At 36.5% G+C, this 18,170-nt stretch overlaps 1 protein-coding gene across 5 annotated transcripts in view; it reads right to left on the bottom strand.

Moving 5' to 3' along the window:
• Nucleotides 1-323: 323 nt before the first annotated feature.
• SK (small conductance calcium-activated potassium channel) overlaps nt 324-18,170 on the bottom strand; it is a 56,547-nt gene continuing 38,700 nt past the window's right edge. Inside the window, exons 4-14 of one of the 5 annotated variants that reach the window (XM_088047863.1) lie at nt 17,795-18,034; nt 13,161-13,268; nt 6,836-7,180; nt 6,694-6,789; nt 4,944-5,365; nt 4,076-4,211; nt 2,615-2,725; nt 2,436-2,563; nt 2,315-2,384; nt 2,000-2,152; nt 324-1,951 (exon numbers count right to left, since the gene is read on the bottom strand). In XM_088047863.1, the coding sequence (XP_087903989.1) occupies nt 1,796-1,951; nt 2,000-2,152; nt 2,315-2,384; nt 2,436-2,563; nt 2,615-2,725; nt 4,076-4,211; nt 4,944-5,365; nt 6,694-6,789; nt 6,836-7,180; nt 13,161-13,268; nt 17,795-18,034 (1,965 nt within the window). In that variant the 3' untranslated portion in view covers nt 324-1,795. Of the gene's footprint in view, nt 1,952-1,999; nt 2,153-2,314; nt 2,385-2,431; nt 2,564-2,614; nt 2,726-4,075; nt 4,212-4,943; nt 5,366-6,693; nt 6,790-6,835; nt 7,181-13,160; nt 13,269-17,794; nt 18,035-18,170 lie in introns of those variants that run through there. The other 4 variants (XM_088047864.1, XM_088047865.1, XM_088047866.1 and 1 more) reach the window with 4 other exon arrangements.

The raw sequence follows: 18,170 nt of genomic DNA, 5'->3' as shown, positions 1-18,170 counted from the left end.
TAATTTTAATTAAGTTATAAAGTTGTAGCTACTACACACCTCCGTTTAACAAAGTGTCAAATTTCAATCTAAAAAGGTCATCATTAGATTATAAAAAACGGACTTGTTGATTGCAACAGGTTCATATTTGGCAAGAGTGAAGAATGTTTACGCTCTTTTTGTAAAAACATTAAAAAAATTAATTGAATCTGAGGTCTCATAAATTAGTAGTTGATCGCATCCGTGTATGGCTAGCGGCTGCATGTTTGTCTTTCACTTCGTTATGTTCTCAATTCAGATCACTTTCAGATATTTTTGTTGAGGGCAATAGTAAGAAACGAATGTTCTAGGAAACTAGTAGTTTATTCGTTGGTAACATGAGTAGGGTAACATGAAAATGCACTTGAAAATATATAACGCTAAGAAATTTAAAACAGGCTAACTATGCTGATATATGTCTTGTATAATATAGGGTATATACTAAATTATATAATATATGCTTATAAAACTTGTGAAATTGCAGAAAACTCTAACAGTTTAACAATTTGGACCTCTGAATATATATAATGCTTAAGGTGCACCATACACTATCACACCAGTATTTTCACTGATTTATCAAATCTAAAGCTTTACTTTCACACTCATATTTCTTATCCAGTATTTACTTAAGACTATTTACAAACTGAGAATGAAATGAGAACTCCAACGGAAAATCTACAAAAACTGTATAAATTGGTGAAACAATGATACACTTGGTGCGAAATTCCTGAATAAGAAATATGTTTATCAATAATATACTTTTTGTCAATTGTGGAAGTACTCATTGTTTAAAAATGCACTAGTTGATGTATTGTTTTAGAAACTATTTATACGATTTTACATCAGTAAAACCGTGTAAAATTTGACATTCCACGAGAACAGTCTAAAACAGTATTAGAGACAAAAATTTCAACTAAATTAGTTTTAGTACTGATAACTTCTGTACATTATCTACAATAAAAAACCGTCACTATTTTGATACAATAGAAAATGAAAGGATTGGCATGACTATTGTAATTTTGTTAAGAGGAATTATGAACTGTGTATTCACAAAGTAACTGTGCTTATCGTTGATTTATAGTTTAGAAACAAAATACTATAATCATATAGCGGATCTATGTCTAAAACTTCAGTCACATTATTAAATAATTACTGGAATCAAAGCATCTAAAGAAGCCTCTATAATGGAATTAGACTTATTTTGGCTGAAGTTTCATATAATTGGTAGTAAGCCATTTAATTGGCAACATTATTTTAATTATAGCCAATTGAATCTACGCTATTGTTCTAAAACTTAGACCGAGGTAAGAAAATGACTAGTCACTTTCAAGTTCAGGCCATATAGAAAATAGATACAATCATCCGAAAATAGATTAGTTCGTAGAAGAGAACAAAATGCAATGAATTCATTGGCACATGAGTGTTAGTTTAAGTTTGATTATAAATTTGGATTGGCTGCTATTGGCTAAAATATGATTATAGTATTTTATGAGTTTATGATCGATGAAAATGGCAAATCGTTACTGAGTATCTAACGCCTATTAGTATCAACGTGGTTGTATTATTACTAATACTGTATATAGATAAGGCTCTAAAATTTCAATATATATTTAGTATTGTTCATCATGGTTTTATAAATTAGGTAGCTTCGCTTAGATTGAGAAAAATAGGCCAGAAATGAGTAAAGTTCATATGAAAAGTAATTCTATCCATGATGTTCATTAAAATATATATACCGACTAAATACTGTGTTGCATAGTTAATCCCAATAAGGAAATCAACTCTGTGCGACAGAAGAGGCTGCAGATTGCTTTCCAGCAGGAGCTAAAGCAGGACCAGGCCAAGGACATCCAGGGGGAACACTACGAGCCTGTTGAAGACCAGCTGCGGATTCTGGATGCAAAAAATTACGTCTTTGCTCCATTTTCTCCGCCTATAATCACAAAAAATACTACAAGCTTCTAAGCTAATTGAACGCTACCTGAGCTTGAATTCTAGTAGCAATAAGGTCTGGCAACAACTCTAATTGTTCCTGGAGTGCTACTATCTTATCCTCCATAGTCGTCAAACGATCTTCGAGTGTATCTTGCCTTGTACTCATATCGGAAACAATCTCATACACGGTGTTTTGTGTCTGCAAGTTACATATGTTAGAACAGTGCTAATGTGGGCAAAACTCAAGAGCCATAAAACAACTCGGTTTCGCCACACCCAATTTAATAAAACCCTTCTCCTAACAACCCTGTCATTAATTTTATCCTAAGGAATTCATTCGCGTGATCATCGTAAAATTTACCTTTGCCATGTCTGTTATGGTGTTGGCATTGTCCATTAATTTGCGTTGGTCCATTTTAACTTTACGTAACCTAAACAGAATTCAATAGTATCAAATCTCAATGCCTCATTAAAACCCTTACGCGTAAATTGCGAGTAAAAATTTTCTTTGATGAGTCCGAACTCTACCAGGGTTTACCCTTTTCACTAGCCTTGTATGTTTATAAATTAACCAAGTTTCTCGCAAAACGTTGGCGGCGGCGTTTTTTAGCTGCAATTCACACATTACATACCAAAACTGATAGTTCTATATCAAACTCACCCTTTTTGTTAACTGGGTGTCCATCATAAAATTATGCACATGCTTCTCCGCTCGAGTTAGTTCCAATTTTCTCGACACCACAGCCACTAGTAATGCCGTGCAGCCAGCTCCCTAAAAAACAAAGAATAAATTCACAGACATTCTCACTAGACTAGACAATAAAAGCCGACGATTTTTATGTCTCTGTTCGCTTCAGTAATTTAACTATATCGACAATTATCTGTATTTACGACAATCTGGACGTCACCCAGATTCACAAATCCTGCAGGAACGTCCGGAACTTCGCAATATTCCACGCGCAGGAACAAAAGTGTTATCCAGTTTACTGCACCTATAACTAATTTACTCGCTTTTTTTCTCCTTCGCTAATTTCTAGCGTGCATTAACGTCAACTTATGAGATTTATAAACTTCTTGATAGCTACAATTTCGAACGCACACATACATTTTCTGCTGTTGAACGAATTCTTTGCATAAACTTCTCTTATTTCCCTTCGTCATTCACATTGTTATTAAAATACCGAGTCTAAAATAAGAGACGGGTGTGACAAGTTTAATTTGTTACAAAGGTTAATTTCGTTTTCGTGAAGATTGCGATAACGTTTTTATATTCTTCATAAAACTGCCTTTTCACTGACTCACGGGCAACGACAAGAATCAGTTTTAGAGAGTCTGTTATGTTTGAGATTCTCTAAAATCTAATACAAAAGTTTCTAATTAAAGCTCTGCGATTTTAAGCCATCCATAAAATTTGTTTCACCTCAGATAAGAAACCTCGTATCTCGCTGTCACGTTTAAATCACACGTCCTCGATAAACCACATCGAAAGTTCCCATTTCTTTGCGTTATTCCTGAGGGAATTGCAGTGGAGGTTCGATGTTGCAGTTATGCAGATACAGTGAAACAAAACATTGGAAGTTACTTTTAAATTAATGAGGTCTGAGGGTTTGGCTCTATGGCTATAAAATGCAATCTTATTTAAAAGCGTTCCTGCAATAACGTAAAAGTTGGTCATAACATTTAGGGAATGAGAATCCGAACGTGACCGCAAGAAAAATGATACGTAAGAGCGGAATCTTGTCAAACTTTTACGATGTCGTTAGCCAACTGATTAACTTTGCGTAACACTTGATGAAACTAATTTATTTTTGTGCGGTGTTTAAATTATATTAAGTGTCGTTTTGAGAGCTTTTATTTTGGGGGTGTTGTGACTACAGTCATAATTGTGTTACGGAATAATCTGGAGGTTTATAGACACCGAGTCTTGGAAATGTCTGCGTACAAAAGTGAGAAATGAGGTTTAGGACGAGAGCAAAACGGCCGAATTTGTCAAGTGGGACAAAGTGGCGAGTTTACGGGAAACGTCGAGAAAATTAGCGAAATTTTTACTAGTCAGTGAGGTGTGTTCTGCGATGGCTTTTCGCATTACTTACAAATGCCAGGATGTGGATTTTTGGCTTACCATGATGCCCGTGCTGACCGCAATGCCCCTTCCACAGTACGTGTTGGGAACAATATCTCCGAAGCCAACGCTCAGGAAAGTGATCGCTATCAGCCACATAGCATTAAGCAGGTTCGCGTGTTCTTCATCGTGGAACCTGTAACGAATTATCCTGGTGAGGAGGCATAACTAAAGGCAATAATCGCGAGGTAAATGACCCTTTCACGATGCAATTGTGCATGAAAGAGAACGACTCCGACGCGACTCCCAAAATGGGAATATCGAGTTACAAGACTAAAGTTTCTTCCTTCAAGGAATAATCTCATTACGGATACAAATGTCAGCCCTTTAAATTGCTGTTTGTTCAATTAACTAATTTGTTAGAAACAGGAAGACGCTTTGTTGCGAACTCCATTGTCACTCGATATTGCCTATAGTAATGCTTTGTTAGCAGAAATTATAGAAATAGACCAACCCACAGTTTGAAACAATGAAACTCATTTTTCGAATACACGACGAGTGTACAGAAAACCTGAAATTTAACTTGTGTCAAAACTCGTCAATTGAAATTTGTATTGTTGGTTCTTAAAATTTCCTAATTTCACGATAATTCCTAACTGATCCGACCAAAGATTCTTATCCTTTCGGATCATTTAAGGATCGTCATAAGAATGAATTTGTGCAAGGTGTATAAAAAAATTGAAATGTGCAAAGTGAATTTCGATCGTGTAGGATAATCGTTTGTTTGTGAATGAGTCCTCCACACAGTGCTGGTGAGCTTTGATGAGTTTGATGTGAAGGGTCAATGATGAAGGGGTCGCCGAGGATGCGGTTAAATGCTACTAAAAGCGGTAGAAGCGAAAAGTTATGAATAATGCAAAAGATATACCTTTCGCACTGCCGCAATGTCCAGCTGGCAATAATCCACAAGGAAACCATAAAAACTAAGAGCACTGTCCCGGGGCAGATGGTCATGAGAGTTTTTAAGACGAATCGCGTATTAAAATTAATTCGATTAAGAGCTCCTATGCTGCGCGACGATGCGTCCGTAAACAACTTACTATGCAGTAACATCACTCTGCAGATTAAGTAAAGCCGCAGGAACATCGGTAAAGATAAGGGCACGTCGTACGGTACACACTTTGATCCGATCCCACCGGCCTTATTCGCCAGTTTTGTTGTCCACACAAACCGATAGTGTCCTGGAATCGGATGCACTGCACATATGACTAGTTCCATGGTGATTTGGCAAATCCTTTGCCAAGTCATCGCGATTCGCCAATCGTCCGCGCAGTTGTCTATCATGAAAAGCTGCAACAACAACCAAATCTTGCAATGAGCAACAAGACAACATTTCTCGATCCATTCCTTTAAAACAAGTTTTTTATATCCGACAAACTTTAAAAGCAGTTGGAATTCCCAGCATTGAAAATATATTCCACCACGCCATTTAATATTCCAGATTGATGTATTGATTATAAGACAAAACTTTCTAGGAAATTAAAAGTGCAGGCATTATTGTTTTATTCTGTGACTTCGAAATATTCCTTTCAGTGACTTTAAAGTAGTGCGCGCCTTTGAAGATCTCCTTTTGAAATTCGTGCTACTCCTCTGTCTTATTTCACTGAAGTTGGCATTTATGATTATTAAGCTACTAAGCACACGATATTTGCTGAATCAACTCTGCAACTTCAAAAAAGTTAGGAAATTACGCCGTAACGTCTTGAGAGACGAAAATTCGAAAATTCAGTATTTCCTAAATTCGCAGCACCAACTGTATTGCAAGACGTGAGATTTTCTATTTTTTGCACCGAACTTAAAGTTGGGTCGTAAAACATTTAACACATCACTTCCGTGCTATATTAATTTTCTCACAGATCAATATTTACTTTTATTGTATAATTTATCAATGACAAAACATTCAAGGTTTTATATTCACAACAATGTTCGCCCTTTTATCTACAATTAACTTAACTACCAAACTTTTTTAGTCGAAATGGCTCTTGAATTTTTAACGCTTTATTGAATAGTGTCTAATTGCTCTCTCGATATGCACTTTGTCGCCAGAAAAGAGGACGACTAAATTTGCTGCGAAAAACAAAACAGTGTAAAGAATCAAAGCGCGTTCTTGAAAATCTCCACCTCAAAGAACAAAGAGTTTTAAGACGTCGCAAAAATGAAATAAACTTTTTGTTTGTAAGTTTTTTCCTCGCGTTTGATGCACTATACAAGTTTAATCTAGTTAGAACTGCAGGATAGAACCGCAGCGTTAAATCTGTATCGTAAGTTTCAGAATATTTCCCTCTGAAATTTTGTCTTGCATAGACCTGCCAGCATTGTTATGCAGAATATTCCTACCTTTTAGTCTGCGATGGTTTCTCTTAGTCATTTTAGCGTTTTATAGTATGTCGAGTTGATTGTTTCGCCTTGTGGCATAAAGTCGCAGTCGCAATCGACAAAGAGCATCAGTATGACCTTTGGCGGTGGAGAAATTGCAGTTTTTGACTTTTACTGCGACGTAGAATTTCGTTTAAAAGGAACGGATTTCGGAAATCGGGAATATTTTATTTATTTTGTCTAGACTTCTATCCGTGGCAACACCAATATTGGCCACTTTAAAAAATTGGTGGTGTCCTTACCTGCACTTCTAAAGCATGGTAGGCCACGATGAGGCCTAAAAGAATCACAGTCGAAACAGATATCAGAGTTTTGAGCGCAATTGAGTAAAAATCGTCCTGAAAATAAAAAGATAAGAAATGTTAGATCTTGTCGATAACTTACTTTGCGATAAACGCCAGCACTTGAGAGTTCATTTTCTATAACCATAACAATAATTCCAAACATTCCCATAACTAAAGCGTAATCACTAATCCGCTTTCTTTTTTCAAAAAGAGCTTTACGTCTCCCTAACCGGTATCCAACATTAGGTTTGTGCTTGAGGCTACCAGACGAAGGCCCTTTGTACACTCCACTCCCTATAGTCCTCTCTTCCATAAACCGAGGGTAATCCACGTGACCCACAAGAGCGACACCCGACTCCTCTTGCTGCATCCTCCCTCCTGCCGAGTCTCTACTCGAATTTTTCACCGCCCCAGGGATGGAAAGAGTTGACACAGGCTTCCGTAGCTGCAAACGAGTTATAACAATTCCCAAGATATTTTTGAATTAACTCGAGTTATGTTGGGGCATTAACACCATCTCCACAAATCTACAGCTAAGCCGTCTGTTTTTTCAATTTAAGCCAGAGTTCGTGTTAACGACCCAATCAAGCGCTTTCTCAAAGACAACACTATTTTAACACAAAAGCACCCCCACTGCCATGCTCAGCCCACTGTTCTCTAGTATCCGCTATCTATCGGATTCTAATCAAAATCAAATTCGTATAAACTTTTGTTTTTGTATCAACGATGAAAAAGTTTAAATTGGATAGACAGCTGAACTACTGGGGAGTGTACAGTAAATAACAAACTTTATGTCCTCGGGAAAGATTGCGGCCGAGAGTCCTCTTCAAAAAAATTACTTCAGATTTCACGAAACGTTTTGTACGATTATCTTTATGACGCGAACACGTGCTGCCCAAAACATACTTTATCCTACAAAAAAAAAGATTTTCTTGACTTTTTATAGACGAGTATAATAAATGTATTGTCATGTCTCTATATCTAAGTCTGCTTCACTGCACCCCGGAAAAACCTTCACTGAATTTTCTAAAAATAAAAATGGCAAAATCGTGATTCCGAGGTGGAAGTGACACCTGTCCTTAACCTTTCCACAAAAGGCAATAATTCAAGCCGCCATTGACTTTGTTACTTAGTGTACACTTGTGTCAATATCACAGATCACCATGAAAACAAAGTGGAAAATAGTGACAATTATCTTGTAGTGGAAAGAGATTTCTTTGAGTAAGATTGTGTTAAAATAGTTGCAGTATCTAAAAGCAAATTGTTGTATAAAAAATTATAAGGGATTTCTAAGTGGAAAAAACTCGTCACCTCCAGTTCAATATGACCAATACTCGATAATTCGGAGGTGCTGAGAAATTTGAATGTAGAAATCCCCCGCTTTTATTTGGGGCAAATGTACAAAATGGAATGGAATTTAAGTTGCATAAAGCTCATTTCACTGTTTACAGTAAGCGTTCTGTGTCTTTGCAGGAAGCTACGATATCATTATTTGAACGACTTTGGGGCTCCAATCTATTTACAAACTGTACGTGCTTCTTTACTCCATTCCGCATAATTATCCTTAATTGTACGCAAAAAACACTCTTAAAACTCATGTTATCTCCTAATTCATGCCCTCAAGTATTTGTAAAAGGGTGGCTGAGTCAGTAAAGAAGCACGCACATATAGGGAGAAGCAGCTATTGTGAAAACGTGAGGCACTAACCTAATGACGTGTGTTTCAGTGTTCGGTATCCTATATCAGAGATATTGTCATTTACCCTGAAAATTACTTACAAACACGTTTCGAGAAAAGCAAGAAAAAGGCTTTATTAGCAATCGCACTTCATCTAATAACCGAATTTTTATTCCATCTCAAAGCAATCACAAAACTTCAAAGCCACCTAAATAGCTTGATCGGGAGTTGTTTTACTTCCTCATGCGAAATATCGTTAAAATCGGCTTTCGGTATTTTCGTAATTAAAATTCGAGCCTCAAACGGATTTTTAATCAACTTGTTCGCAAGACCTTTAATAACATCCACAAAATTAAACATTGGATAATTCTTAAAAACACCACAAACACGCCTTTGGGAAAATTACATTTAATGATCATACACCTGAGGCTAAATCAAAGCAGACTCGCCTGAAGAGAACGGATCAAATAAATGTTCTTAAAACGGTAAAAAACGTGTGGAGGCAACCAAAATGCAGATATAAATACTAAACAGCCACACTTCTTCCATTCGACAGATTTTCTGTTTGAATTTCTGATTTATCCATCAAAGTTTGTAAACCGTCGCATTATATATTTAAAATTGTGTGATTTAGCTTTGGGTCGTATTCCTTTGTGACGTTTCCTTGGTATTAAATTATGTAAATTTATCATGTTTAGGTAAATTTTCCTCTTAACAAATATGCGTCGTTAAACTCCTGTGACAATACAAAATAAAAATATTAACTGTAGCCTCTCGAATTTCGCTCTGTTAATTAAAAGTCCGTATCCACCTGTAATAGTAAAACACATAATTACGACGAGTGCACGTCAACGTCTTTAATTTAGAATAATTCAGTTTGAACTAATATGAGCATGAGACTGAGTTCGGAGTTAAAACTCATTCATTCGTGAATTTATAATCAAGTTAAATAAATTAATAACATTTTGAATGTCAACCTGGTTCGACTTTATCGCTCGTGTGAGCAAAATGTGACTTTGAATTTTATTTGTCCGTCAGGTAAAAATGGCTGATATTTAAATAAAATACAATTAGCTTAAACTCTGTAGGAAACAATAGCAAGCAAGCTGTGGTTTTTACTTTTCCAAATTAAAAAATTCCATCTGTGGTTCATTCGAGATTGCTGCGTGTTTGTCGAAAATTTCCAACTAAATGAATTAATTTAATTTGATGCTTAGCAAAAACCACCGTCGCGATAAAAGTACATAAAATTTTGGGTAAAGACTACTTCCTGGTTTTAATCAGACTTGGAAACAAGTGCGCTCACCGATAATAACATCGGAATGCCAAAATCCACAACAAAAGAAATTATACGCATGTCAAAACTCCAAACAACCGCTTCGCGTCAACAATTCCGAGAAAGACATTCAAAACAACGCTGAAATTTACATCAACGTAATTATTTTTCAGGTATGAAATGACCGGGAAAACTCTGCATAATCCGTTAATGGTGTGGCAGGAAAGCCATCGACTCAAATCCTCCAGATAAATGGACTTTCGTTTCTCAGTGAGGTCATTCATTTTAATGGATCACCGTTGAAAACAATGACGAAAAAGCTACTTATGCGACCGCCAATTTGTCGCCATGCCGGCCACACGCCAAAATTATTATCCTTGTGTAAACAACGCGGCATATGGGCCACAAAACGAAAATAAATTTCCACGTTGAAACAATAGAAATTTCAATCCTAGCAGCTACGCCAAAAAGATCGTTAATAACAACGATGAAGTGTTTTGTAAATAGCCATTTCTACGTTTTTAATGCGTGAAAGAGAACAATTACAGTTCCCGGGAACGTTATCGAACATTAATGGATGAAGGGGTCCTTTTCTCATGAGTTTCTTTAACGATGCGTATTTTTGTTGTGCTGAAAAAGTGTTTGTTCCAACGTGCATTCCGACGAGCTTTGAGCTTAGTCGTCCATGCGTGAAGACGGATTTACAGGAAAATAAAATTTGTTTTTTTGTTCGCACATAAAGTAAGTTAATAAGACGTCACCCGCACATAAAATCGTATAAATAAAGGGATGAGTTTGTTGAACTCCCGTTGACACGTTTCAACGAGCCTTTGGATTGATTGTGGCCGGTGATCTCTAATTAGAGCGATATTTCCGCAATGTCCATTTAAAAGACGCATTTGGTAATTAAAGAGCACAGCGAACCGTCATAATTGTGATTTGGCGCTAATTTTCTAGTAGTTTGCGTGACAATGAAGTCTTTGTTGTGAGATCAGAAGCGCGATGGCCGATCAACAAAGTGGTTGTAATTAAAAAGCTCGATTAGATCATTCCATTAGGAGAATTGTGAAAACACATGTATGTTTGAGAAAGTGTGGAAAGATAGGAGGAATCAATAAGAAGCGAGACGAGGCGACAGTTTTACAACAAAATCAGACCGCGTCTATCATATGGGATCCAGTTGCATGCAAATCCGCTCGAAGAAACACAAAAAAGAATCACAGGAAATCTATAATAAAAAGTCACAATCGGTGTGGTTTGACAGGATTGAGCTTCGACGCGAAAGCTCGCACACATAAGAGTAGGATTTTTACTAATCATGTTTTATTTGTCATACTAAAAAGCCTTTTTCTGCATTGTTATCGCGAAAATGACAATATCGCTACAACTGGTAAAAATTTGCATGCCTTCAGTGCTGAGTGCCACTACAAGACTCTTCAAGGCTTTGTTTTCGAAATTTGCACCAGTTTTTGTGATGTGTAGATGATAGCTTTGGCAAATTTACTGGAAAACATGTAACCTTAAAGCGTAGCTCAAAACTAGATTTGTTCACTTAACCTCAAAAATATCCTATTGTTCAATAAAAAATGTGTTTGTTTGGCTTTGAAAGGAAGTGAAAAATTTCAACTCTGTTATTGCCTGAGAATATCTCAACTTTACTCGTCTGCGTTTCGGAAAAACAAACAGAACGAAGTTAATGCACTCTTACTTTTATATCGAGCTTTCTTTGATAGTTATTATCAACTTGATAATGTTGTCGATGGAAATTACTAAACGATTCGCTCAAACCTGCTTTCTTATTGGAAAAGTAAAGTACACAAAAGAGACTCCGTGGTGGGTGCAGTTAATAGGTAACAAATCATGCAAGTTGTAAACTTGTGAACTTCGCTAATTGCTTGGTATATCGCATGCAATTTAAAGATCAATAGATGAACAAAAGCGCTAATTTTGCGATAAGAAAGGAAATGAATTATCACCTATATGTGATAACCACGTGACTTACACCTCCGTCCTAAGCAGCTGGCATCCTTACAATTTTTGACGCCACCCTGTTTAGGACAGTCGACATATCAACTATTCAGGTGCCCTCTACAAAAAATAGAAACTCTAGCCAAAAGGTCCTTCTTAAATTAATTACCTTTAAAATACGAGGAACCGACTTTTTTAACCAACTACATGTAATTCTGAATGAAAAGGGATTCAAAGATCGTCAAGGGTACGATAAACTCCGACAAAAATGCTAACGAGTGGAGAGCGTTTGTTCTTTTTAACATACTTTACCTTAACTTAAAATAAAAAGACGATCTAATTCACTTCTTCAGAGACCCCCCTTTGTAATAAAAATAGCATCATAAGGTTTTGATGCAGAATAATAATATTCTGACATTTAACGCTTCATTTTAAAGCCGCTAAGGAATATCATAATTGTGCATCTAAAATTTCTGCTGATTACGCAATTTTTGAAAAATTTTGTTAATCAGGGCGGAAAGGCCATCTGCACTTTTATTGATCCAATCATTAAAATGAACACTATTAAAATAACTCGAAAGGAAATGTTGTCGTCTCCGTTATAAAATAAAAATGTGCAATATAATTATGCTCCACGGACCATAAATTTCCATCATTTGAATACGCTTTTGAAATACGCTTTATGCTTTAGCCTTGGAAACGTGGAACCAAAACAATTTAAACGATCAAAACATTTTCCAAAATTTTGGCGCGAACTTGTCGCACCTATAAATCGTTTAATTCCAACATAAATGCCGACTTCGTAAAATAAAAGCTGCGCGAATTTCTAAACCGTTAATGTATTTTACGCACTACCATAAAACAAAGTACGGGATCTGCTGTTATGGTCACGTTTATTACCGAGATTATATAAGAACTACTGAAAATGACTTCCAGTAAATCGATTCGATTGTTTAATTGCGGGTTAAATTAGCGGCAACCCACGCTACCGCGAGCTTTTTCACATTAACACAAATTCACGCATTCGCAGGATTTGCATTAATTATCTCTTTATCAATTGGCGTCGTTAGCGTCCCGGAAAAAAAAGTATTTTCAGTGGCGGCAATCAAAAACTATTCGAAGGAAATTGCTTGTTCAGCACGCGGGATACATATGTTCAGATAATGCGGGCGTTTGTTGCTTGCTATAAGTGATTTTAAGAGTATGGGAGCTTTTCATTGATGCCGGTGATTATTAATGGATTGTTTAGGCGTGCGGAGTTTCGAAAGCGGCGGTTGAGGGTGGGAGTATGGCGCGAATATGATTTAAATGAATGTTTACCTGTTCATTTGACACATTCCTGTGAAAAATTCAGACTGCAATGTGTGATTGTTGCAGTCTTCCGAAACAAACACATCATTTTAGGTTTAGGCCGCGACTATGGAGCAGTTAGGTTTGAGGTTAAGTGAAAAAAGCTTAAACTTTCGAGCTGTAAAGTCAAAAGGACTCTAGTTGATGAGCCCACCGTTTTCACATAGGACACAGTATCGCTGGTTACTTCTGTAAGAGCGCGCTTGAGTCGAGTTCGGCGCGCTTGCGCCATGGTCTGAGAGGACGACAGCATCCCTGAACCCTGCGTAGGACCACATTATGGGATTGCACGTCTCATCTTACGAAATTACTCGCACACTTCATTGAAACATTCAAACAATCGCTGCTTGCATCAATCAATAACTCAAAAAAGAAAACACAAAATTGTTAACACGACAAAGCTTTACTTCTTCAAAAAGAGAAACAAAGCTTGGTCCAATTAATTCAAAACCATGATCCTAAACCAGAAAATATTTCCTAGATAAACCTCGATACAACACATAAATATAACTCTTTCCGCTTAAAAACTGTTGTTCGTACGGAAGCTACAAGATAAGCGTCCATCATTTTGTGGCGCACTTTCATCCCTTAATTTTTCAACCAAAAAATCTCGCAGTAAGATCGCTGAATTGCTCATACTTCTCGAACATCTTTTTTGTGCAATCGCAACAGTTTGTTAGATTCAGCAATTTTTAAAAATGTGTTGCCACGAGTCATGCCTTTGGGTTCTATACAACTTTGCTGAACTTGCAAGTTGCGGTGGCGCGGATTTTGGTTAGAAAAACTCCAAATTTCTTTCTGCACTATGACAAAGAGGTCAGCCACACTGTTGGCATTCCAAAGTATCGATTTTCGCATTCCAATTCAAAAGTTTCCTAGAAACCTTCAAGTTTTGATGAAATTATCTCGATTGTTTGACACTGACGAACTACAGAAAACATTATTTTAATTGGCTACAACTTCATAAATGTAAAACTCAGAAACTCTCCCGTAAACACTGGATGTTAACCCTTTTAAGCATATAAAATGTCGGGAGAATATTTGAGGTTGTTTCAACCCCATTTTAGAACGAGATGCAAAATGTAACCCAAACTCAGAGTGTTTAAATGAAAATGTTGTTTAGCTTTAAATCGAGTTATTACCAAATGACACGTCTTATTATAACTACAAAGCTTTCGGTCTTACGAAACTTTCGGTAACCATTTGCTATATTAAATATTTAGTGGTCAGTTCTAAGCGTTACGCTGCAACAGAATCCTTTGAAGTATATTTCGAATACATTTAACAAAATTCTCTTCTGAGCTTTGCACATATTGCATCACGTACGTGTTATTGAAGCAGAAAAAGTTTCTATCTTTACAGTGTTTGAAGCAGGAAATTTATAACTTAAAGATAAGAATTCTTATCGTACATACAGAGAAAACAGGGTTTGTAACCTAAATTGGCAAAGGTATTTCTGCAGCAGTGCTACCAGTTTTAAACGTGGCAGTAAAGCAAAAGAATACACGGAAAACTTCGTGTTTATGCTGCTGCATCACTGTATTATAAAACTTTGCAAGTTCTTCATATTCCATTTTATTATCTAATTTGTTTTGTTGTCGATGGAGAAAATTCAAAAAATTAGGTTGTAATACCATCGTAAACAATGTTTATATGAAGATCAGTACTAACGACTACGTTATAGATAAAAGCTATTCCCAAGCTGCATATAAAAACCGCCATATAATTCTTCCTAGAAGGCTCAAACCATAATTTATTATAGGCGTTGTAAAACAAATAACTTATATAATAGGCTACGGTCGTAAATGGCGTTGAGCATACAGATTCCCCTTCACAATAATTAAATTCTCTTCTGAGTTATATTATGATCATCACTTCGTGAGATTGCCAACTTTTCCAACTGTAGGTATAATAAAGTCTATCGACTGTGGATCGCTATAAACAAGCCATTAAAACATGAAAACTGTGATAATTCTATTGTAAAGGGCTATTCAATTACAAGAAAATATCGTATTTATCGTGAAAATTCCGACATTAATTTTCCATCAATAACGCTTACAAATTTTCGTAGCGTGCATAGCCGAGCTCCCAGCAGGTGGGCATCGGTTTCAATGTCAAAATTAACTTGAATACTAGCATGAAAGGGTTTTCATTTAGTTCCGCTGTTTGCCTTCTACATTTATCGTATGTGTAAATAATACTAAACCAAAAAATTAGAAAACAAACACTTGAAAAAAAAGTGATATTCGATTAATGTATAGACATCAGTGGTCTCAACAAATTCATTAGCGTGTTTTTAAACAAACTGGAAACATAAATCAATGTCTACACTAACTGCGAGTTCGCGGTTTTTGAATTTATGTCCAAGAAGGTGATTACAACAATTAAACGATAAATATCTTTGGATTTTTAACTGTCAAACTTTTTGTCGGTGTAAACACAACGCGAACATTTGGATACGCGCCAACAAGAAATCTACACAATAACTTTGAGTAAGACGTTTACAAATCGGAAAAGGCGTCATGTTCGGACAATTTAAACTCAAAAAAATGCACTGACGTGCTTTAATCGATACTTCCGCAAGAAGCAGAGTCTGAAAGAGAAAAAGTCGTAACATCAGCCCTCTCTAACTTCCAATCTTCTTAGAGTTATTTCTCTGTTTTGCAACTTACACCCTCTCGAATTACGTTAAAGCACCTCGACGCCGGCACCGCATCCACGAATTGCGAATAATTTCTAGCGCCAGTCTGCCGGTTTATTTTCCTCGTCCATTTTTCCAGTGGTTTTTAATTCCACGTAAATCTTTGGCGTCGACACAAACATACAATCAGCGATATCCACGCTCGGGTTGCTTCAAAATAAGATATCTCGTTGAAAGACTCAATTTCGTAGGTTGAATGACGCAAGTCTGCTTTCACGTCAGACATGTTCCTCATATCTTGAATACATACCTCAACCCAGGAAAAATTCAACGACGTTCTAATTAGGTTTCAAAAGTCCTAATTCTGTTCGAGTTCAAACATGTGCTCTTCTTACATCAAAAATAAATCAAGAAGGTTGTAAGGGGTTTTCCTTCAATTTTAAAGGACTAACTAAATTTTAAATCGGAAAGTGATCATTTGAAACTCAGCGGACTCTTATATCAAATTTCTTCGACTTGTTTTTAAGCTACTCTAATTCACTTTATCCATTACCGGATATTTTTAATCTTTAGCTTCAGTTCAGTTTAAACTAAGTTTTAGCTCGGTTTCGCTTAGCTGAACTAGTTGGCCCGAAAAATCGTAAAGATTGAAATTACCTGTGAAAGAATTTATTGCTACTAAAACTGGCACGTTTTTATAAATAGTGAAAATAGTTTGACCGCTCATTTTATCGAAGTTTTATCATCAGGATTGAACCAATTGATCGTACTTGATTCGGCTAATTTCCGCTTATTTTGCAACCAACACGGTTTTTCGTTTTGTCACTAAAACCAAACAAATGACTCCCACTAGTCTACCCTCCCACGACATTCCCAAATATTTGATGAAAGTCGACGTGACAAGAGATTCCACCACTTCCAGTAAGTACAACTTGTAAAATAACTTAATATCGGATAATTTTATCTATTGTTGTACATGATATATGATTTATATGCAGAAAACGTAACGTTATCGTTCGATAAAATCGCATTAAATTTCTATGTATGTTGTCAGTTAATGGAATTATGGTTATGAACGTTGGATTTTTTCATGTATTAGGGGAAACGTGTAGTTGAAAAATTTATCGTCGCGGAAAACGGAAGTGTTTAAACAAAGTACCAATGAAAATGAATATTTCATCGCGAGAAAACTTGTCTGCATATTAAAATAAATTCAGTGTAGTGTAGCGCACTACTAGGGGAAAGTGACACCTTATCTGGCGTTAATTCAACATTACGTCGCTCTGCAGAATAGCCCATTGTTGAGTGAAATATAGTAAGATACCGCACAGCACAAAGAAGAATAAAGAAAACACAATTACTATAACAGCGTTCATATCGCTTTTGTCTTTTTTCCTAAAACTTTATTCGGATCTGATTATAAGATAGATGTTGCAAATTTACAAGTTTGACAATTTTTATTAGTTACAAATTCAAATTCTAAACTTGTTTATTAAATTAGGGATGTGCCCACATCTTCCTTGAAAACAATTTAATTTCTTTTTAAAGAAGTTTAAGTTGAAATATTTTGTAATATGAACGGATAACGTTTGTTGTTGCGGACGTGATTGTTTAGACAAAGTAATTAAAACTTGCTGGAGATTCCTTAATTTCTCTAAACTAATTTTCTGCAATTGTAACATCCACTGGTACATGCACAGAGTGATTATAAACGTTTTTCGTCTCATTTGGCGCATTTAGAATGGCGGAAAAACGTTTCAATCTTTCTGCGTGTTATTAGATTGCAGAGTACAGGGTATAAAGACTAAATATCAGGGAAGGAAAAAAAATTCTTAAGATGAGTGGAGATAATTTTGACTACTCTGATTGATTCTTAGGAATTTTTTGTTCCTTTTGCATGCTAAATCACCCTTTTTGGTTTCAAGAGTAAGTTTAAATAGATTGAAATTCTTCGTTTTTCCTGCTGCTTCGATCGACAATCATAAAAGAATCGATTGCATGTCATTGTCGGTGTGAAGCCGTCGTTACCGTTGTATTATCGATCTAAAGAATTAGAGAAGCGGCTGCAAGTTGTTTAAATCCCTCTTTAGGCGTGAAAGAGGGCCGATGTTGCAATAAGGTCGAGGAAACATATTCACGCTTCATACCTGGCGGAAATTCCGCATCGCGCCGTTGATCCGGAGCGAGTCCGCCGCAATTCCCGCGATGCCGCCTTCACCATGGTCTCGAAGTTGCCTCAGGGAGGTGGAGGGGGCGGTACCATGTACACAACTGGAGCCACAACATGGTGCTGAGGCTTCAGGCTGTGAACTTTGACGAATTATCCTGGAGCCGGGCAATGTTGTCACAACTGACGGTGGTGCTACTGGACATGAACTGCATGATACCTGGAAATCACCACCCAAGTGCAATCATTTTCCATTGTTTCCTACACCCAACACCAATTTCGTTATGTGGAATTGGTAAGATACAGACAGAGGAAAGAGAAGTGTGACATCTACGAGTTCAGTGCAAGGGTTAGTG

Source organism: Gnatocerus cornutus, chromosome 10 (assembly GCF_029298725.1).
Source record: "Gnatocerus cornutus isolate USDA-ARS CGAHR chromosome 10, icGnaCorn1.1, whole genome shotgun sequence".
Taxonomy (NCBI): domain Eukaryota; kingdom Metazoa; phylum Arthropoda; class Insecta; order Coleoptera; family Tenebrionidae; genus Gnatocerus; species Gnatocerus cornutus.
The sequence above is the reverse complement of the archived record's forward strand: the minus strand, read 5'-3'. Positions and strand labels throughout refer to the sequence as shown.